Raw genomic sequence first — 22,732 nt, 5'->3', positions numbered from 1 at the left:
AGCTCCTGCATCTTGCCTGCCTTTAGAAAATTCAATAAAACTTGGTGCTTTTCTGCTCATTTTGAGGATGTGTCAAAATTCAAATGGCTCATGAATTGTTCCAAAGCCCAGGAAATTTGTAAAACATAGAAAATCATGGGGAATGTAATTGGGTATAGATTATTTGGACAGCTGTTGTGCCTGACAAAAAATCTCTGCTTTTTTGGCTGAATTAGGAGGAAGTATATGTGTCCACAACGAAAAGCCTGATAGAAGGAGTCATTTCTGGCTACAATGCAACAACCATTTTTGCATATGGTCCAACAGGTAAAGTAGTTCCCTGTAGCTGTACTGCTCCAGATGAATAAAATATAGCTCTGCAAACCAGAAATGAGCTGTAATGCCGATCAATTGCTTACTGTGAGGACGAGACTGAAGCGTTAAAATACCATTCTCATTGGGAAGTGTGGATCTCCCTTAAATGCTGAAGTAACAACAAAGCTGTCCCGTGTAAGTTGTCACTGTCACTGAAACTGTCCTGTTTAAGTTGTTGAGGTGGAATTCAGTGGAGACAAATCTTCCTGTTGAAAAGGAGGAGGAGATGAGGGCGTCTGTGCAGTGCTGTAGATTCATCTCAGGAGAATAGACGTAGCTGCAGAAGGCACTTACAGACTACAGACTACATGAAAATATATTTCTACTCTAGCTCTGAACACCTAGGTGAGCAGTTAACATACGTAATCTGCCCGTCTGCAAGTCCTCTTCCTGCCCTTTTTGGATGGCATGTGCCGTGTCTTTCCTGAGGCAGTGTCATGGTGGGATGAGAAACAGGAGTAACCAGAGCAAGTTAGGGAATGAAGGACAGAAATCAGTAGGAAACCAGGCTTCATTTGTTGTGGAAACTGGCTGACATGGAAGTTTGGCTTTGCTGCTCTTCTTTGTATCTTCAACAGGAGCAGGAAAAACCTACACAATGTAGGGACGGACTGCGAACCAGGGATTTACATCCGTGCTCTTGATGACCTCTTTAAGGCCCTTGAAGCTTCCACCAAGGAGATGGATTACACAGTCTCCATGTCCTACCTGGAGGTGAAGTGTCTGTGTTGCCTTGGATCCAGGCCCTGTGGAGCAGGCATGATGAGAAGGGGGGAGTCCGGGCCTGTCCATTGAAATGCAGGACCAACTCAACCCTCTCTGCAGACCTAAGGACCCAAGGCAAGTTTCACACCAACCCCTTGTTTCTTACCCTCAGATCTATAACGAGGTGATCCGTGACCTCCTGAACCCATCCTCTGGCTTCTTAGACCTGAGAGAGGACCCCAGAGGCAGCATCCAGATAGCAGGATTTACGGAAGTCTCCACTACAAATGCTCTGGAGGTGCTTTGGGCTATGGTCCGTGATGAGGGAAAGGGAGAGGGGGGTGTTTTCATTCATCAGTGCTTTAACATTTCTTGACACTTTTCTATTGCCTGTGCCTTGCTCAGTAGCAGGACCTTTTGTAGCAGGACCTTGGTGGAACTGGATTAATGTGAATTTTATGGAAAGGGCTCATTATGGAGCCATGTGAGTGGTAGAAATCAGGCTAAAATCTCCAGCTAAGCTCCTGCTAGCTCTACTTCCCCTGAGTGCATGCTGCTTTCCTGGAAAGGCAAGAGTGCTTTGATCTGTATACACGTCTCAACAAACCATTTGGAGAGGGAGAAGAAATAATGAAATTCCCTTGAGCTACCCTGATGTGCACTTCTGCATGTGCCTTGGATGTGAGATGAACTGTCATGAACCCACACTTCCAAGGTTACAAGCTAAAGGGGGAGATCTGGAGAAAATCAACAGCAAAACCCCCACTAGCATAAGCGGGACGAGAGTTTGCCCGTGCCCTGGGTGAGGGGTTCAGTCTGTGGGGAGCACCATGCTGCGGCTCAGGCAGAGTCGTACGCCTCTGCATGTTGTTCTGCGTTGTTTAGATCATGCAGCTGTTAATGAAAGGAAACAAGCAACGCACCCAGGAACCTACTGCCACCAACAAGACGTCCTCCCACTCACACGCAGTCCTGCAGGTGACAGTGATGCAGAAAAGCCAAAGTAAAGTGATCGGCGAGGAACTGTGGATTGGAAAGCTTTTCATGGTTGACTTGGCAGGGTCGGAGAGAGCAGCTCAGGTATGGCTGGAACTCAGCAGCTTTTGGTGAGACCAGGCTAGGTGCCTGTCCTCATCCTGAACACTCTGTTGCTTTTGAGAAGTAGTTTGTATCTGGGACAGCCTGAAAATAAAAACAAAGTTTGAAGATATTGGTAATATCTTGTATTAGGCCAACTAGTATAATAGGAAAAATGTAAACCAGCTTTTGGGTGCAGCCTTTCCCGAAAAAAAAAGAAGGAAAAAGCAGCAGTGATTTTCACATTTAAAGAGAAGCTGAAGTCTGTTAGGCGGGGATCACCTGTGCTGTCAAAGAGAAAGCTGGTGCCAGTGGAATAGAGGGGTGGTGGTGGGTGGAAAATAAGGCAGCTGGCTCCAGTGGGAAGGAGGAAATGCTAGAACTCAGGGAGGTGATTTGAGGGAGAGAGATTTTACATACCAGTATTTCTACTGAGACCAGGAATTCTGGAGTGATGTAGTTGTGCATCTTAATTTCTGAAATAATCTGTAGAAGATAATTAATAGCTGTTATCTTTTAAGAAGTAAGAAGAGCTGGGTCATCTTCTCCAAGAAATGTACTGCTGCCAGTATCTCTGTGCCTCAGAATGGGGTTTAACCGCACACTTTCAGGCTGATTTTTCAGGAGGCATTGCTTTGTCATCCAAACCTTGACCCAGTGATGCCGCACATCTTCCCCAGGCACAGACCCACCATTCTGAAGCGTGTGCTTTGTCTGCCTGTCCCACTCCCTCTCTCCTCTCCCCCCAGACTCGGAACCAGGGCAAGAGGATGAAGGAAGGAGCCCACATCAACCGCTCGCTGCTGGCTTTGTGCAACTGCATCAACGCTTTGAGTGAGAAGGGGGGGAGCCGGGCCCCGTTTGTCAATTTTCGAGACAGCAAACTCACACGCCTGCTGAAGGTACTGTAGTACACCAAGGGTCAGCAAGGAGCTCGGTGTGTCTGTTGCTGGTATCACCACTTGAATCAGACAGGGCTTAAGAGCTGATCCTTGACTGTCTCTGTGCATTGTCTTTATCCAGCTCGGAACAGTCCTCCTGGATCTTGCATGAGCTTTGCAATACAATCAGGGCTTGAATCAGACACTGCTGTTTTTGTAACAAGCTTGTTGTCTTGTGATCTCTGTGGTTAAGGAAAGGCTTCCTACAGGGCTAAGGAAATCCTATCGATTTGGGTCATATGTCTAAGCTTGCAGGTGACCAGTGATTTTTTTAATTAACTTACTGGCTTTGAATGTTTCATCCCTTCTATAAGATTTGGCTGAAATTGGCCAATAAATTTGGATATTGTTGGGGCAGGAGGAAGAAAGACTGAGAGTGACTCTGTGCTGTCACAAATTGCCTCTCCCTTAGGAAATCAGAAAGGTTGCAGACACACTCTTTGCTATGATGGTTATTTTATGGATACTTCACAACCTCATTTATGAACCTCACCTTGAGCCTTGGTGCTGAGCTACCACTGCTGTTGCCTGACAGATGTGTTTTCTAGACAACAGTGGGGAGGAGAAGAGATGGATAAAAAGGCAGGCCTCTGTTGTGAGCAGAACTGGGAAGCTGCCAGCACATTTGTGGAAACTGATTTTCTTGCAAAAATTCTTTTGTAGAAAGTGAATTACTTGCTGATTTTGTTGTTGATGGAGAGAGGGCGTAATGAATGGTCTTTTACCAGCACCTGCTGGGGTACCCAACCATGGTGGTTACCACCAAGCAGCAAGACCTTGCCATGTCCATATTAACCTCGTCAACTTTGCATCCCTCTAGGACTCCTTAGGGGGCAACAGCAGGACTGTTATGATTGCACATATCAGCCCAGCCAGCACCTCCTTTGAAGAATCTCGAATGACCTTGATCTATGCCTGTCGAGCAAAAAACATCAAGACACAGGTAAATGAACAAACAACTCACAAGGAGGTGGGGGTTAGAGATTAAAGCCTGCAAAGTGGAAATTCAAGAGGTAGTGGATGAAGGGAGAAACTTCAAGAGGGGGCAGCACAGGGTGGTGTAGAGGCTCTGTGTGAGTGACAGGAAAAAAAGCAGGTGAAGGGAACAGTGGAAAGCAAATTGTGTGGGTCGTGGATGAGAAGAGGAATATGAGGGTCAAAACAAAGGAGCAGAATAATGAAAAGGCAGAAGCTTACGAGCCTGGTATGGACCCGGGTTCAGAACATAAGGAATGATGGCTGGAGGATGACTACTGGGAGGAGGCATGTCCCAGTGGGGATGCTGGGCCTGGAAGAGGAACTGGGGGGGCTGCAGAAAGGAGGAATAAAATGGATAGGCTTGTGGGGTGAAGGAAGCTGAACAGTGATCTACAACAGGGTTTTCACTCTTTGTGGATCTCTGTGTTTTCCCTGTGGACACAGGGTCTGTGGCTTTTCTCTGTTACCTTTTGGGAATTTCCCATAATTAAGGAAAACCACTAATTTATGGTTTCACCATTCATGAGGGAAAATTCTTCCCCATCACAGGATTTAGTGCCCTTCCAACTGAAAGCATAGCTTTGTTTGCAGCCATTGTACCAATGATGGACTGCAGGACAAATGCTCACGTATTCTGTCTCACCAGGTAAAATGTAACCTGCGGAATGTCTCCTACCACATTGACCAATACACCAGCATCATCGCAGACCTCCACAGGGAGATCCAGCGTCTGAAGGCAAGGGCGGAAAACCAGGAGAAGGAGAAAAGTACAGTCGGCTCTGACCTTGGGGATCTGCAAGGTAGAGCCAGGAGCAAGGACTGGTCTGGGGTATCTGGAGGGAAGAGAGTGGGGAGAGGAGCTGTGTGGACAGGTTGTGGTAGCGCTTGGCGGGCCTCCATGCAGATATGGCTGAGGGAAACTGGTCTAGCAATGCTTGTAGAGAAGCAGAGCAGAGAACACAGTCTGATGGCCAGGGGAGCTGAGGTTGTTTTCCTGTGTGAGCCTGTCTCTGATATACTGTGTGACTCTGGACAACACATTCAACCTCCTCAGCATCTTCCCCAACATTAAAATGTGTTAGATTTCACAAACCTGCCCTTGAAAAGACCTTTGACATCAAGTGCTGGCATTTGCTGTGAGAAGTTCTGACTCTCACAGAGATGTGACCAAGTTCTGTAGCCTGCATCATCATGGGCTCTGAGGCCATGTCAGGACACAGAGATCTGTTGTATGGTTCGTTGCACTTAATTTAAAAAAAAAAAAAAAAGAGAGAGGGGGGCAGAGTGAAGCTTTTTAAACACTGATTGTTCTGCCCTGGGGACTATTCCTTTTGTCAGTGAATCTGGCATGGAATGAAATAAAAATTGTCAATTTCTCTGACAGACAAGACACAAGGTATAACTGGCCTCTGCTACCAATACCCAAGGCCATTTTTAGATAACAAGCACAGAAAAACCAATAACTTTTTCTTTTTGGTGGGTAGAAAGATGGAAGAGATGTCCCTGCAATGCAGTATCCTCTTAATACTCACAAAAGCAGTAGCGCTGAGACCTATATATTGCTAACAATAAAGATATATCAGATTTATTAAGCAAACTATTAACTTCAAGAGACTGCAAAATGAAGCAGAGTCCTATAAATGAATGCCTTGTAACATGTGGACCGAGCAGCTTGGTCTCAGGGTAGTTTTGTGGGGACTTGGCAGATGTTTACCTGGCCTAACAGCAGATCAGAAATGTCTTCTCCTGTAGCAGAGAGGCACAGAGGCTCTGAGGCACACAGTGGCCAAGTAATGAACACCTTGCGGGCACAGCTGGTTGGGGCTTTCAGGGAGCAAATGGAGATGTGTTGCAGCCTGATGGAGCTGGAAAACACCAACATTGAGCTGCACGTTGATACCTGCAGGAACCTCCTAACAATCACAGAGTAAGTCTCTCCTTAGCTTTCAACATGATTTATACGTGGACCTCCAAACTCGCCATGAGAAATGCCAATATCCCATGGTCCTCCCAACAAAAATGACAAAAGGATGAGATCAAGTGTAGGTTTGAGATTTACTTGTGTGACGAGGAGAACTTGGGAAGGTGGTGGTCTGCAAAAGGTGCCCAGGGATTTAAGGTAGATTAAGTCCATGCGACTCTGAGCCTTAGATTAAGGTGCTATATTTGCAGTGGGTGATTTCTGCTATTGAGAAACACATCCCTAATCCCTCCTGGTGCTTGTAAGGAGACTGCAGCCTGCACATGGTGCTGCACTGCAGTGCAGTTGCCTGAGGTACCTCTGTAAGGCAACCTGTTACCTCTAGTATCAGGTTTAAGCTCAAGACTGAAAGCATAGACAGTAGATGCCTCACCTCTTGGCCCTTATTCTGGACTTGAGTTTTAACGGAAAAAATGGATGGCAGTGCAGACTGGGATTGTTGGTCCTTCCATGGTCCAGTCACTCTGTGTTTGTGGTTTCCATCTGGATGCACTGCATCTGGGCATGATTTAATGTCAGAGAAAGTATCATCATCCCTTTCTTCTGGATAATCTGTGTGTCAGTTCCCTCTCATTATCACTAGTCACCCATATAATGCCTCTGTAAATTTTATAGTCTCTTAGGATTTGGGTCTTTTGTAGTTAAAACAGTCTTCAGGACATTAAAGATATTCAACAAGTACCTGTGAATAGGCAACAATTTGTGATGAGGTGGGAAAAAGCACTGTTTGCCTTGCCATGGAAAGATCACAGAGGAGGTCTGTCCTACAGACTTCCAAACGGGAGGAAGATCATTGTGCTCTTCTGCGTGGTTTGTCCAGCTCCAGAGCAATCATTGTGCTCTTCTGCGTGGTTTGTCCAGCTCCAGAACAGTCTGGACTAATTAGTTCTACTGCTGTCATGCAAGAAGTTGTTGGACAGATACTATGAAGTGCTATGCATGCATCGTTAAGAGTTATGTCACCATGTCCCAGAAACTCCTTTTTTTGCTGGCAGCTGGGAACGAGAGAAAGATCAGGGTGCATGCAAGTATCGCAAGCCAGCAGAGGAGGAGAAAGATGCAAACACAGAGGAGGAAGACAAGGAAGTGGGTTTCATCAATTCACCTGAACCTCATGAAGTTACAGTAGCAAGAGAAGAGATCAGCCTGCTGCTGGCAGAGCAGTGCAAGACGGCGGCCCTGAAGGTGAGAGGGTGAAGGTGCCCTTGTGGTTGCAAATCTGACCTCTGCCCAGTGGGTGCTTGAGGGAAGGATGGCAGCAGCATAACTCAGAGAGGTTCTTGTGGGTTTTGGGCTAGCACTGCAAAAGCAGTGTGGCACCTGCATTGCAGCTGGACTCCTAAATACTTTGCTGAAGGAAACCACACAGGAACATTGTTTGCATCCTGCCTCTTGTCCCTGTGTTTCTTAGCATAAAGGGAAAAGCACCCACTGGGCTTATGCACCCATAACTGAGCTAATTCTCCCCTTTTCCCCTTTCGGGGACACTCTGAGGGTTTGTCACTCACTGGTTGTTCAATGTTTTGGTAATCAGTTTTGGTGATTACTTTTTTTGGTAGCAAACTTTAATGTTTGTGAGTTCCTCTAGGCAAGGACTATGTGTCTGGATATATCCGCCATGACTGAAACATGGTAGCTGCCACTAGAATAAGCAAAATACTTTTTGTAGATACTACTTTAATCTCAGCATGAAGGATACAGCAGAGAATTGCTCAGATGCCTTTGTTATCACAAGAAGCTGAGCTGCCTAGACAAACCCCTATCTATCTTTTTCAGACAGAGCTGGAGCAGCACTTAGCAAATGCCAAGGAAAAAGCTTCCCAGATGGAGGAGTTTTTCTCCACAAAACGCACCAGTGAGGATCAGCAGGAGGTGATAAGGCTCCTCTGCAGAGCCCATGAGCTTGAGCTTGGCAACACAGAGCTGCAGGCAAACATGCTGTACAAGGAGAATTTGTTGTGCCAGAAGGATTTTGTGATCCAGCAACTGCAGCAGCACATGCTACTCTCTGAAGAAATTATTCAGCAGCAGCAAATACTAATAAAAGGTAAAGCAGCACCTTTGCTCCTGATCTGTCATTGTCTCCAAGCTTTGTTGTCTGATGGCAAACTGGAGAACAATCCACCCAGAAAACCTTGCTTGGATGTCATGACTCCACAGTTCTCAGCTGTTTCTCTAGGAGTGATCTTTAGCTCTTCCTCCCCATCTCTGTTCCAGCCCAGAACATTCCTGTCCCAGAGACACTGGCAAGGTTACACCACCTGCACCTCTCTGAGCTGGAGGAGGGGACACTGAGCCACCTGCTTCTGCTACATTCAGTCATGTCCAGCATGCTCAGGGTAAGGCAGAACAGACCTTTGTGTTGGAGAAACCACGCTGTCCCGTTATCTTGTGTCATAGCCATAGATTCACACACCCCCAAAGCCTGGCTGGGTCCTGGTGCTGGTCAGGAGCTGTACAGAGCTTCGCTTTAGGAACATGTTGTCTCTGGAGCTCCGTTCTCCTTGTCCCCTTCCCTTTGACTCAGAGACTTGATAAGGCTTTTAGTGACAGAGGAGGACCCAGGCAGTGCTGTGCATGAGCCAGTGTGTTCATCCTCCTAGCTGCTGTTGTGTCAGATTGGGAAGAGATAACTGGCTTGGCGGCAAACAGAAAACAAAACGTTAGGTGGCCAAACATGCAGCCATCCAAGTGCTGGCTGTAGGAGACTGTCAAACATGGAGGCCTCTGCTCGCTCATGGCACAGTAGATATCCGGGTCCTTGGGTCTTTCCTGCAAGAAATGAAAGATGTCCTCTTTGTCTTTGGAAAACTTGTGTTTTGAGACAGTAAGGGGCTGGCAGGAAATTGCTAGTCTTCAGCAGGGAGTCCAAGCAGCAGCTTCCCCTGTTTATTATGATTAGAATAAACGGGGCAAGGAGTTGGGTTTCACCATGAATAATAAATTTAATGCTATTCATGTTGGGAGGGGAGCAAATAGCAGGTGGCTGGAACTATGGAAAAGCACATAAGGTATCAAGAGTGTCTTTGTGACTGCAGGCTGAGAGCCTGGGCTAGAGGTGGGGCTTTACAGTGAGAAAAATCAGCTGTGGATCTCATTCTTCCCTCTTCCTGCAGCCCCACAACAGTCCTTTTCTGGATGTAAGTCAGCATCTGGATCCTAATAAACATGAGATCAGAAATGTTCTACCTGGGAACGTGACGAATATTCCATGGGGGGTGAAGTTTGACATTCCCTCCATCACCCTTGAGTCAGACAGGTAACGCAAATCTTTATCATTAATAGAATTATTCTCTAGGGCACGGGGACCTGGCAGCTCCCAGGTGCTTCCCCAAAACTGGGAGACATCAAACTGGAAGAGCCTCTAGAAACCGGAATCTGTTAGAAAAGAGTTTCCTGCAAGTAGCTCTATGTGTTAGCAGGAACCTTCTCTGCAGAGAGGGCTATGGGAAATGTTCAGATTTGCTTCTGTGGATTGGCAAGCATTTAAACCAAATAAAATGGCAAAGTCTGTGAGGATCAGGGGACGAAAATCTCTCTCCTTCATGAATCCTGAAGTCCTTCCTTGCTGTGTCCTCTATTACCACATTTACCAGGCTTCTGGCTTTTCCCACAGCTTGAGAGCTCTCATCTAGACATGTTTCATCTCTCCCTGCTGATGAAGGGCCTGTGCTTTCATCTGTTAACTGCCTGGCATATTCTTTTCACAGTGGCAGCTGCAGATCGTCTAAAACAATGCCCTGGGGGAAGGAGGGGTCTTTGGATACCCATCTCAGCCCAACTTTCTCTGGTTTGCCAAAAAGCCCAGTTCAGCAGGTCAGCGTGGCAGGGAAGGAATTCAAGGCACGTTTGTTGTGGATAGCAGCTTCCTCTTGTGATGACAGAACATGCATGGCAGCTAAACCACAGAATCTATTGTATGCAAGGAAGATAAACTTTGGCAAGCAATAACATCACTCCTAGAGCACTGGCCTTGGGTTTAAAGCCTGGGATTTACTTAAGAGGCCACGGCTTAACTGCCACCTCCAATTTGGGCTCTCCCTCTGAATCACCAAGTCTCCAGTGTGTCCAGTGGAGTGGCAGGAGTTGTAGAGATGCACCATGGAGTCTGGTGTGAGGGGACCTGCGTTGTCAGGGATGATCGCCATTCACTGGTCTGTTGGGCCCTGATCTGATGTCTATCTGATGAAACCCAATTCACTTAGCACCCTGGAACAGGAGGGAATGTTAAGAGCTCATCAGTTTCTTGCTTGCCAGCTGACTCATTTTGTAGCCATCACTCTATATGGGAGATGCATAGTCAAAAAGCTTTGCCTTTGTTTCTCTATACATCGAAGTTACAACAGTATTTCAGGTGAAATTTCATGTCTTCCAGTTGTTCGAAAGTGCTTTGAAGGGGAAAAGTATAAAAGCTTTGACTGAAAAGCAAATAATACTGCTATTTCTCTGATTTTTAGCAGAAACCAACAGGTGTTGCTGCCGGAAAGATGAGTCCCAGGCTGCGTTCCCCCACCTCTCTAGGCTTGCATGGGAAAAAGTCACCATCAGGCACTGCTGCAGTTCCACTGAGTCTGGAGACCTTGGAAGAAATTGCTGCAAACACCAAAAGCATCTCCCTCGTTGCAGCCAGTCACCGTTCCAGAGCCCAACACAAAGACCCTGGGAGCAAAGTCTCCTCGGACCACGTCTCTCAGGGAGACATGCTTGAGCTGAAGTATCTGTAGGCCAACTCCACCCAAGATTGTCAGACAAGAGACAGTGTGTCTATTGGGGGCTTGCTGCTGGACCCTGCGGCTGGGAGCCAGCTGTGCTCCCCAGCCGGAGGAGTGCTGAAGAACAGGAGAGACCAGGGGATGTCTGCTGAGAGGACAGCAAGAAAGGAAAGATCTCGCTCTCTCGAACCAAACCTCCACAGGGTAGATCTTTTGTGTTTATTTCTAAAGGGGATGGGTTGAACAGAAGGCATGGACCCAGTGGAGCTAGGGTGGTTTTTAAATACAGAAAGAGAAACATAGTACAAACTGCATGAAGAAATAAGTTAAATATCTTTATTCTTCTATAATGCCCTCAACCTCCTGCCTAAACAGCAAATTAAGCCAGTCAGGTGGGGGAATCTTTTTGGTACAACATGGCAACAATCAGAGGTAAGAGACATCACTGCTGAGGTTAACTCAACTTGATGTCTTTCAGATCTCAAAAGTTAAGCATTGGACTCCTTCAAGCCCCAATGCAGGCAAAGCTTCTGAGAACCACCTACACCGAGCTAGACTCTTCCATCAGCCAAAAGCTTTGAGTAGCATATCATTGCCGCAAAGGTCAAGGTTCCTATCAGCCACCATTCAGGTAGGGGCCAAAGAGCTGTTGGTGACATCCTGCATCAGCTTTCTTGGAAAAGATGGATTGTCATGTGAGAAATAAGACAGAGTAAAGTCTAAGTATCAGAACTATTAGAAATCTCATCCAATTTTTTTTTATATGGTCTAAGTAGCTTTTGACGGATAAGAAAGCATATCCTTTGTAGACCACTGCTTCAACTAAGCCTCTGTAACTTAGGGGGAAGAATTAGGGTTCAGTTGGGTTCACTTGCAACAAGTTGCTGATCTTTGTCTAGTTGCTCAAGACAGTTTCACATCCAAACCAAACCTCAGCAAGGAGACCAAGACGTGACAGGCTGCACTAACCATCTATCAGCTTCAGTTGTTTTGCTTAGTGCAGACACACAAGGCCAGAACGAATTTCCAGGAACTGCATACGCAAATCCCATTGAAATGTAGCCAGAATCCTTCCTCATTCTGGCACAGGTGCTATTATCTTGGTAGGGTAGCAACAGCTACACATGCTATTACGTTTTTCTCACTTTTTTTTTTTTTAACTTAAAAATGGTTAAATTCTTATTTACAATGCTATAATTTATTTTGGCTAGCTATTAGTGACTCATGCATTGCAAAATGTTTTTAAAACTGTGTTTATAATGAAGCTTTCCCGGCTTTTGATAGAGCAGACTCCACAAGAGGTGCTGCCAAAAGACAACGTTCCTGCAAGCACTATCCAGCAGAGCAACTCTAACCGTGTCAAAGGACGGGTCCTACAGTAGCAAGTCAAGGGTGAGTACATGAAATATCAGGTTGGCTGGCTCAGGAGGCACTACTGTATTCTTCAGCACTTGCTCTGTTGCAATTTGAACTTAAAGAGCTGTAAATGCAACACAAACAGACCAGTTGGAAAAGCAGTCACATGGGTGGGGGTTTTACAGCCAAGTTTTAAGCCCCCACTTTTTTTCCCCCCCAACAGATGACATGGGCAACGTTCCAGAGTGAGTTACACTCCATCTCCCTCTTAGCCAAAAATAACCTCTTACGAGAAGAAAATAACATTTTCAGGGCTTTTCATAATCCTAGTCTAATCCATATGTGAAGTACAAAGTTTAATCTGAGTTAGCCATTTAACAACATACTGCTTCCACTGAAAGTGTCACCTTGGGATCTTCTTAAGGCAACGATCCTTAAGGCAAGATCCTAGTGCCTTTGCCAAACTCACCCCTCCAAAGCCCGTGGCAATCTGTCTCTTCCCCATTTTGACTGGCTGGCTCAAATCGAAGCATGAGAAACTTGACTGAGTACTTTGTCTCCCCTGGCTTGCAGAGCCTGCAGATGGTGCCAGCAGTCGGCAAACGTAGCAGTCAGTCACCCGCTTGGGGACCCAGCCGAAGACTAAATAGAAGCCACCAGGGGAGCAAGACTCTTGGTGGCCCCAGCAGTTTGCAATGAATGTCAAGACTGCTGGAAGTCGAGGAAGCAGATGCAGGGAAGTGTGCCTTAAAATGTATTTTAGCTTCTGTGTTGTAACACTGAAAAGCAGAGGGAAGGCTAGCAGGGGGGAGAGGGACCTTATACATTGCAGATTGCTTTTTCCATACCCTGCTGCAAGTCTTTCCACTGTACTGTGTTCTCTTGCTGTTAGCTTCACTTTAAGATAACTAGGGTGTTAACGGAGCCCAAGAGAAGAGAAAACCCTCATTTTCCCAGTAGCATTTGCCTCCCGGAAGCCGTCGGCACAGAGCCCAAGCTGCCTTTTTTCCCAGGGCAAAAGTGTGGATGCTACCCATGCATCCAAAAGGCTCCCTGACTATTAAAACCAAATGTAAATGCCTGAGAAATAGTTTCCCCATTCTCCCCTGCTGTCCCTGTGTGTTGCTGTGAAGCTAGGAGGTGTAACACACGCCCGGAATGCTGTTTGGGTGAGCAGATGTTTGGCTGTGAGAGCAGCCAGAGATTGCTCTAAGCTCTTTTTCATCTACAGAGCATTTCACATCAGAGTGCAGCCAGGAGAAGCAGCATGGTGATAGGTGAAGACCCTGATAAGAGCTAGCCTAGAGGTAAACCGTGGGAATGTGTTTTTCTTCTTGAAACAATTGTCTCTAGCCAGCAACCTTCTCCATAAGGGGCTTATTTGAAAATATTTCCCCTGCTTTTTAAATATGCTGCAAATAAAATGGTTCTGGTCATTGCACTGAATAAATGACTGCATGCCCCAAACAGGAGTGGCTTCCCTCCTAGGTCTGCCAAAGTATCTCAGATGACAATTTCAGGTAGGTCTGTGCCTTCGTCAAATGGATGAAGAACCCTCTTTTAAAGTTGCAGCACTTGCAAAGAATTCTCCTACGTGCTCTTTCTGACTTGCTGTGTGACACCGTGCACACATTTCTTGCTTTGCTATCTGTCAGGAAGTTAAGGGATAGTTCACTCCAGGGATGAGGAAGCTTAGATTACTTGTATTTATAAAATGCCTTAAAACCCTGAAGTGGGGATACAATGCCAAGCGCATGAGCTGGTGCAGCAAGCAGCTGATTTTCCTTTAGGAAACAGAAAGAAGCAAGAAGAGATGTGATAGCGAAGCAGAAAGTCAGGAATACTTGTTCCCTGGGGCTGACCCTTTCAGGTAAACAAAGATATAAAAAAAGAATATACAGATAAAATAAGCACAGACTATAAAACAAACCTGTGCCAGCAGGTCTTAAGCCAAACCTGTATTTACAAGACCTCACATGACCTACAAACACTGAAGGACTAAAAGTGAGGGGAAATGGGGAGTTTTCCAAGCATATACATCTCCATTAAATACCTTTGGGCTGAATCACCATGGAAAGTTGCAGTGTTTGGAGCTATTTCATACAAAAAGTGGGACATTTGAGCTGAATGCAACAGTTTGAGGCTGTATCTCTGAAGGGGAGGTTGTGCAACAAAGAGTTTGACACTTTGCCATGACTGTTGTGAAGCCTATGAAGCCACATGATGTGCTAATTTCCCTGTTTGTAAAACCTGTGTTTCAAGTTTGTTAATAAATGTAAAAGTTGGGGGTTGAGAGCTTGCAGGTGGAATCTGTGAATTATCAGCTGTAGCTTTGATAACTGCTGCAGGTGGGGCTGCAGCCCATCTCTGCGCAAGGTGGGCCCATGCTCGTTTTCAGTGCTGGGCTAACAGAGTTTTGCTTCTGTTCTTCTCCATTTTAAGTAAGAGTAGCAAAGGGAGCTTCAACCGTTCTGGGCTTTTCAAGCAGCGTTTTCTAGCCTTGCTGCATCCAGTATCTATATATACTTTGCTCGTAATAAAGCCTGCAGGGCTGGAACCCAAAAGGCTGGGGTTTCTTCCACAGAACAGCTTGGAACTGGCTATGTCTTACAGTGAGCTCCAGCTAGGAGCACTGATGGGTGTCAGGATGCTGTGTCCATCTTGGAACAGGGACTGTTGCCACCACAGCCACTGCTGGCTCATCCTCGTCCTGTCCCCGGGGCAGGGCAGATGCTGGATGGCGGATTCTTGTCTCTGCACCCCCGGTTTGCAGGGAAATTAAATACCCACGCAGGGCTGCGGTGTGGTGTGAGACCTCGGCGCAACCTGTACGACTTAAAAAATGAGGTTTAGGTTGAACCTTCCTCGCGTAATCGCTGGGAGCGGGCTCTGGCAAGGCAGCCACCTCAGGGCGCTCTGAGGGGAGAGCCGTCTCCTCGGGGCGGCCGCGCGCGCTTCCTGGCGCAGCCTCGGTCGCGCTGGGGTGGCGGGAAGCAGCCGGGCGCTGCTCCCCACCGGGGCGGCCCCTCCGCTCCCGGCCTGGCCTAGGGCCCTCCCGGCGGGCGGCCCGCACCGACGGCGCCTCAGGGCCCGGCTCCCGGCAGCGGGGCGCGCCGGCAGGCCGCGGCAGCGGGGCAGGGCGGGCCACGGCCTCCCGCCGGCGGGCGGAGCGGCGCCTGCGCCGCGGCCCCGCGGGGACCCCCGTGCCCGGCGTCTCGCGAGAGGCGGCGGCGGCGCCCGGGTAGCGGCGGGACGGGGACGGGCAGCGGGAGGCGGCGGAGCGGCGAGGAAGGCTGCGCTGCCCGGCCGGGAGGTGAGCGCGGGGCCGCCCACGGCGGGGTGTGGACGGCCTCCGCCCGCGGACGGGGCAGGCCCCGGGGGTCGGCGCCTGAGGGGACGGCTTGGGCGGCAGCGGGGCGCGGGCGAGGCGGTCCCGGCGGGGGGTGCCGCCCCGCGGTGGTGCCGGACGAGCTCCGGTTTTGAGCCTCAGCAGGGGCGCGGCGACCCCTGCGCTGGCCTCTCCGCTCTGCCCGGCGGCCGTGGTGTGCTAGGTAGGGTGCAGCGCCGGCCGGGACTGGGGGCGGGCGGGCTGCGGGGCGGCGGGCGGCTCTGCCGGTTCCTTTTCGCTGAAGCATGACGGACCAGCTTTCGTGTTGCCGCCGGCGCTGGGCCCGTTCTGCAGCGTCGCCTCCGGGCTCGGGGGCTGCCGCGGTCCGGGCGGCTGCACAAGCACAGCCGGGCGGCAGCCGCCCCGGCGGAGCGCGGCTCTCGGCGTGGCTGCACGGAGGCAGCCGCGAACGGCGTTAGTCCCGCCTGAACTTCAGGCACAAAACTTCGCTGCGAGCTGAACTGCGTACAGCGCCCTACTCGGCTGGAAGGAGGTGCCCGGCGGGCACACGCCGGCGGGGCGAGCAACGGGCTCTGCCTCCTGGCCCCGGCCGCCACATCCAGCAGCCGCCCAGGGGTTTGCTCGCCCAGGCTGCGGCCGCCGGGGCCCATCCTGCCCCTGCCAGGCCAGGAGCGGCGAGTTCGCAGCTCCTGAAGTGTGTGACAGAGGGAGTGACCCAACAGGATGTGCTGCGAGTTTGGGAGTTTCCTCCTGGAAAGCTTAGAAATTGGTTATTGAGGCAACTTGCATGTATGGGTATTAAAACAGCACTGCCAAGCCTGTATAGAGCAGGCTTTGTGACAGCAGTGGGAGGGAAGGCTCTGGGTTAGCTATGTAGATGAGGATGTATTGTTGCAGGTCTCTAGCGTATGTATGTGAGGCTGGGGTAAAACATGCAATGCAAGCCCTATTCTTTGTTTCAAGTATGCATTTATGCTAATATAACTGCTGATACCGTTATATGGGTTAAAACACCCTGTTCTGCAAACGGTGCTATATTCTGGAAAGCTGTGGAGAAGCAATTTATTGATTGATGCCAAGCACATGAAAATAATATCTGGTTGTTGGTACAGGTCTGTCTGCTTTGGCTGATGGGAGCTCATTCGCTTGCACCTGCAGGAAGTTAAATTGGTTCCATTTCTCTAGAGGCTGGTTATTCCCTAGGCGTAACTGGTAGCAGGTGTGTACCATGATATGTGTAGAGGTGGCTGCATGGATGGAGTGAATGCTGGTGAATGCAGGTGCCCCGGGGGAAAGTATCTGTTTGAATTTGCCTTTTTTTTTTAAGTTCTCATTCCACCTCTTTCCATCTTCAGAAGCAGGTGAAGCCCAAGCAAGTTACCCAAAATCCCATATCCTCTTATGTTAAAAGGAGTGGTCACTGGAGGAGGTGAGCTGGTGTTTGGTGCCTGACCTGTGCCGTGCACTTCCCTGTGGGGACTTAGGAGAAGTGGGAGAGGGACAAGCCTGGGGAAACACAAAGCAAGAAAAGATGGAATCTGCACCCAAGCCTTTGGAGGCACAGTCACTTCAAAACCATCACTATTCAGACATGAGTTATTGTTCCCTGTTTCCAGTACATACCCGTGTGTAAGCTCCTGTATTTTCTTTAGGCTGTACTGCTCCTCTAAGTGAGCTGGACTTCGTTTCAGTTTCAAAGAGAGGCTGTGAGAGGATGTAGTCCTCGCAGAAATCGGAGAGGAGCGGAAGAAAGAGACAGGAATTATGTAATCTCATGTTTGCCCTGAGAACAAATAGTTACAGTTGGGCTGTGAAGTGCAAATAAGGTTTCCAAATCCCTGAGGAGTTGCATCTGTAATAGTTTTTGCAATAATAGCACTGGGGACACATAGCCCTGTTCTGGTTTTAAATGTGAGTTCGAGAGGTCGTTACTTGATATGGCAGCTTGTGATACGAGAGGATGGGACCAGTGACCTTGGCCCTCAGTGCCTATCTCAGGGGTGCGGAGAAGAGTCTGCTTCACACCCAGGCTGGCTTCAGGTTGGAGATGATCATGGGATGGCTGCTTAGAAGGCTCTGTAGGATGGTTATAGCACTTGGTCCATTTCCCAGTTTGCCAGCGTCATGTCACAGAAGCAGCTTTGTGTGGATACTGGTGCACGTTCTTGTTGGCTGGTGACTTTGGGTTAAACTTGAATGTAAATTCTTGGCTCCACTTGGAGGCTTTTCCTTTTGATTCTGGCAAGGGGAGGATGGAGGCGTGTTCCCTCTGATGTGTACAGAGACCTCTAATTTTTGCTTTCGGTCTGGCATCTTTTATGAGGTGCTCAGGAGGAGGATGTATTGTAGTCAATAGAGTAACTGGTTTCTGCAGTGTTTTTCTCGTGAGGGGGAATAAGCTGTGTTACTGCTTTTTTCCAGGATTCCTCTCTGGCACTGATAGAGTTAATAGAAGTGGAGTCATTTCAATTCTGTGCTGCTCGCTGCTGTACGTCTTGGAAAAGCCAAACTCTCTGGCAGGCCTGCGTGCTGTGTCCTGGAAAGCAGGCTTGAGCCCTTGGGGTGCACTCGGTAAAGCTACATTATGGTGGTGGTGGCTTTGACAAAGAGCCCTCCTTCCGTTTGCCTGAGGAATGCGTGTGCCACACACAGCGTCTCATTTGCTTCTGTCGCTGCTGCTGAGAGGGATGATCTGTCTGTGCCAAGGTGGGACAGCTTTGCAGAAATGCTAGCAGGCTGCTGTGCTGCCCGGAGCTGTGGAGACTGCTGGGTATAGGGATGGCAGAAAGGGATGCTCCGTGCAGTTTTCTGGGCTTGCTGCATTCCAGCCAGCCTAAAGGTCTCAAGCAGCGTTGGAAGCACAGTGTGCTAGGGATTATGTGCGCAGTGGGCATCCTATTCATCCAGAATAGGAAGCAGTCCCTGCCCTGAACAGCTAACCAACTCAAAAGCAAGAACAGATTTAGGCAAAACGCAAACCCAGAAGTGTGCCAAGCAGTAGGCTTGGCAGCATCACACCATTATCTTCTGCTGTTGGATTGAGATGCTTGGCCTGAAGTGCTGACACACAGATGTAATTTGCCCCTTCTTTAACTTTGTGCTCATCTCTCTGGGTGTTCCTTCTTATATCTGCTCCATCTTCAATCTTGACTAGCTAAATGTAGAAGATTACTGCTGAGTAATACCTGCTTCTTGCTCTGCAGAGTGCAAAGTGTTATGTCTGCAGTTCCTTCACCTCCTCTTCACATGTAGAATAAGAGCCTGGCTCCAGGAAACACAGCGTTTGGTGTTGTAGTGCAAAGCCATGTGTTAGGCTACAGCTACACTGAATTTCTGGCTCTCGCTACTACTTCTGAAGCGTAAATAAATACACCCGGGTGGAAAAAACCTAAATATTCAGTCCTGCATTTTATATCTTTTGGGACAAGCTGAGCAAATACTTTGATATGTAACTGTATCTGCTATTGTTCCTGGTTGTTACTAAATTCTGGTCTAATGCTTTTTTTCTAGTATTTGAAACCAGGACTTTGATTGTTAAATCTGGCATCCCTGAGGCGTAAGCACAGCCACAAAGATGGCTCTTTAGACAAGTTGTTCAGTGCAAGGCTGCTGTGAGCTTCAAAGGTGCTGAGCACGTTTCTCCCGGGAATGACAGAGCTTGGCAGTTTTGCCTATCTGGACTCTCGGGTTCTTTGCATCCCTGTACAGGGTGGGGTCGATGCTGTTTAAGAGTGGCATGTGAACTGCCTTGGGAGCAACCTCCATGTTTCTGGAGGAAGAGAGACCCCAGTCTTCATTTTGAAAAGCTTTTCAGGACAGCTTACCCTGAAGTGGCTTTGTTTTCAGAGCTGGTGTTCAGAGCGTTTGTCCTGAAGTCATTAGAAAGAATGAGAATGTCCGCAGAAAGGGCGGCTCTTGTTTTCTATCAGTAGGTGCTGTTCTGTGTTGATAATCAGGGGCTGGACTGTGTTTGAAGGTGAGATTAGAGTGACTACTTTTTGCTTGTCTTCTGACGTTAAACCTAGCAGAGAGAGACTGTAAAACAGCCAACCTTGGTTTCTCTCTCAAAATATCAGATATCTCACTTTATGTTGTTGTTGTTCCCTGGCTGTAGGCACTGGCTCCTTGATCACTTGGGGAGAGAGCAAGGCTGGTTTGCCAGCCTGCCTCTGCTCGGAGCCTTGGACCAGAAAACATGCAACAGGGTGAGTAGACAGATCTCCCTTGAGGAGCTTTCTGGTGGAAAGGTGCTGGGAGTCAGCAGGGAAGCAGTGAAAAGATGAGACTGGTTGAAGTAAAACCAAATCTGCTGCACCCTCCAAAAAAGTTCTTCTGAAACAGCCTTGTAACAGCCTGTCTTTGGTGGTCAAGGGTTGTTAGGGATGAGTGGGATAGAAATATAAGTTATGTTAAACCAGGAGAAGAGGTCCTGACTCAACAGAGTCCAGGTATGGACAAAGATTTACCAGGGCATCCTTAATCTTGGAAATCATTCAGTTAAAAGTGATCGTTCCTTTAGATCTTTATTGATGTGTGGCTCTTACTGGGACCGTGTCCCTTTTGCGGGTTTTTGTAGGAAAACTGCGATCTCTGTTCTTGACAAAGTGAAGTAGCTACTAAGAAAGGTCATGGAGATGACATCTACTGGGTGCCTTCACACAGGTTAGATAAGGTGATATGTTCAGGTCAGTGGTGTTCTCTCAACAGGGGCTTGCTTTAGCCACTGAGACAGTGGCATCTTCAACTATGTATTTATAGCTCCAATAAGGTCTTTGTTTTCAGCATGGTGGTAACAGAACATTTTCATGGGAAGATGAGGCCACAGTGTGGAACCACAAGCTAAAGTCATGGATTGAGCCCTCTTTCTTCCTGTTGTGTGTTATGTATGTTTAAAAGTCAAGGAGATCTGAAAGGTAGTTGGCGCTGCATACTTTCTGTATATAGTTGTGGTTAATACTCTCAGACTTCCTTCTGTGATCTCTAGGCCTGAAATCTTTATATTTTATTTATTTTTTAAAATTAAAAAAGAGATTCTCTTGAAATCACTTGACTCTAGAAGCTTGAGATTGATAAAACCCCCATGATTGATATGGAAACTGGTAAAATGGCAAGATTATGCCGCCTTTTGGCCCATCAGCTTTTCTCCGTGGGGTCTCTGTGAGTACTGCAGACTCATGCAGCTCCCCCCATGTGGAAATCAATGGTCAGCCCCTCAACGAGTCTGGACTGTGCAAGGTTATTCTCTCCAAACCAGCACCATTAAGAGTTCAACTAACTTTTTTTCTGGTACCTTTCCAGGCTCCTGGTCTGCAGCGCCATGCTGGGTCCCAAGCCTCACTCTGCAAGACAGAGATGAATCCAGGTGAAAGCCAGCTATCACAGTAGGTGTCAGGATGACCAAAGCACGGCTCCTCCGTCTCTCTGTGGTGCTGGTCTCCATCTTCATGATCCTCCTGATCATTGTGTACTGGGACAACGTGGGAACAGCTCACTTCTACCTACATACGTCCTTCTCCAGGCCTCATTCCCCAGGAGCCATCCCTGGTATCACGGCAGGTGAAGACTGGGAAGCCTTGCCAGATGTGGATGAATTTTTGGCAAAGCTGCTTAGTTCAAGCCTGAAACAGAATAGCTCTGTCCCCCGAAAGACAGAACAGGTACTTGTCCAGGGCTCCAGCAAGCCTGTGGTGAGCAATTTGGAGGAGAATGTGAGGGGTTATGACTGGTCTACGCACAATGATAGAAACAGCTTGGACCAAGAGAAACTGCAGATAGAGAGGCAGAGAACGTTGCGGGAGTTTTGTGCCAATTCCAGCTTCACCTTCCCCACCAAGGAGCGCTCCTTTGACGACATCCCAAACTACGAGCTCAACCACCTGATTGTAGATGACCGCCACGGAATCATCTACTGTTATGTCCCCAAGGTAGCCTGCACCAACTGGAAACGGGTGATGATTGTGTTAAGTGAGAGCCTGCTGGACCAGGGGGTCCCATACCAGAACCCTCTGGATATCCCCCGGGAACACGTCCACAACACCAGCACCCACTTGACATTCAACAAATTCTGGCGCCGTTACGGGAAGTTCTCCCGGCACCTCATGAAGATCAAGCTGAAGAAGTACACCAAGTTCCTCTTTGTACGGGACCCTTTTGTCCGCCTCATCTCTGCCTTTCGCAGCAAATTTGAGCTGGAGAATGAGGAGTTCTACCGGCGTTTTGCCATACCCATGCTAAAGCTGTACTCCAACCATACCAACCTTCCCACCTCTGTTAGTGAGGCCTTTGGGGCAGGCCTCAAAGTCTCCTTTTCTGACTTCATCCAGTACTTACTGGATCCCAGGACAGAGAAGATGGCCCCCTTCAATGAGCACTGGAGGCAGGTTTACCGTCTGTGCCATCCATGTCAGATAGACTATGATTTCATCGGAAAGCTGGAGACGCTGGATGAGGATGCTGCTTACCTGTTGCAGCTCCTCAAAGTGGACAGGCTGCTTCGCTTCCCCCCCAGCTACCGGAATAGGACTGCCAGCAGCTGGGAAGATAACTGGTTTGCCAAAATCCCATTGGCTTGGAGGCAGCAGCTGTACAAGCTTTATGAAGCAGATTTTGTACTCTTCGGCTACCCCAAGCCAGAGAACTTGCTTAAAGACTAAAAGTGATTGGGCAGTGGGTGTGGGAGGGAACATCTGAAATACCAAAAATGTTTAAAGCCTCCTCATTTTTGCTCTTAACTCCCTTCCCCATAAAGGTTGGTACAATGGAATATATTTTTTCTACCGCTTCCCCTTCCATTTTTGCAATAATGCCAGAGTCCAGGGTATTCCAGCCAGCTGTGCACATGCAAAAAATGCCAGGTTTTTTGTTATCATTTATTTTGTTTTTTAAAATGCCCCCATATTTTGCAATGGGTCGCTGCCCTTGGTTACTCTGCCAGTTGTGTCCTTCAGTAGCTTTTTATTAATACTTTTTAAAAATTAATATATTTAAGATATTTAATACAAACTGTGTGTTGTGGCAAAGGAAAGGAAGGAATAAAAAAAAAAAAGTAAAAGAAAAACCCAAGAGATTATGCACTTGCCTCTGTGTGTTATCTCAGGGCTGCTGTTCCGAAGGTCTGAGGTTTGCAGAGCCCTTGGATTTCTTTGGGAGCTGATTTTGTCAGTGGTGCCTTCAGCAGCTGCGTCTGCTGGTGGTGGCTCTGAGCTGGGCTCAGGGCAGATCGGGTGGGTCAGTGCTTGACTGTCACAGTCCTGGATGCATACCAGGGCTCCGGTGATGC

At 48.2% G+C, this 22,732-nt stretch overlaps 2 protein-coding genes across 2 annotated transcripts in view; both read left to right on the top strand.

Moving 5' to 3' along the window:
• Positions 1-22,732, top strand: part of KIF19 (kinesin family member 19) — a 46,294-nt gene that overhangs the window by 8,053 nt on the left and 15,509 nt on the right. The window contains 22 exon segments of the mRNA XM_080382494.1: positions 216-306; positions 933-953; positions 956-1,068; positions 1,232-1,372; positions 1,945-2,139; positions 2,886-3,038; positions 3,898-4,020; positions 4,702-4,855; positions 5,790-5,982; positions 7,032-7,221; positions 7,813-8,083; positions 8,254-8,375; positions 9,153-9,295; positions 9,747-9,852; positions 10,494-10,757; positions 10,761-10,952; positions 11,227-11,335; positions 11,338-11,379; positions 12,033-12,127; positions 12,131-12,140; positions 12,678-12,709; positions 12,713-15,417. Of these exon segments, the coding sequence (XP_080238620.1) occupies positions 216-306; positions 933-953; positions 956-1,068; positions 1,232-1,372; positions 1,945-2,139; positions 2,886-3,038; positions 3,898-4,020; positions 4,702-4,855; positions 5,790-5,982; positions 7,032-7,221; positions 7,813-8,083; positions 8,254-8,375; positions 9,153-9,295; positions 9,747-9,852; positions 10,494-10,757; positions 10,761-10,952; positions 11,227-11,335; positions 11,338-11,379; positions 12,033-12,127; positions 12,131-12,140; positions 12,678-12,709; positions 12,713-12,754 (2,802 nt within the window). The 3' untranslated portion in view covers positions 12,755-15,417.
• CHST12 (carbohydrate sulfotransferase 12) lies at positions 15,453-22,510 on the top strand. Its single transcript, XM_080382441.1, has 2 exons — positions 15,453-15,655; positions 20,752-22,510. Exon 2 carries the CDS (start codon positions 20,847-20,849, stop codon positions 22,104-22,106), a length of 1,260 nt encoding a protein of 419 aa, XP_080238567.1. The 5' UTR covers positions 15,453-15,655; positions 20,752-20,846; the 3' UTR covers positions 22,107-22,510.

This window comes from Falco punctatus (genome assembly GCF_963210335.1).
Source record: "Falco punctatus genome assembly, chromosome: 4".
Taxonomy (NCBI): Eukaryota; Metazoa; Chordata; class Aves; order Falconiformes; family Falconidae; genus Falco; species Falco punctatus.
This window is presented reverse-complemented; position numbering and strand designations above follow the sequence as displayed.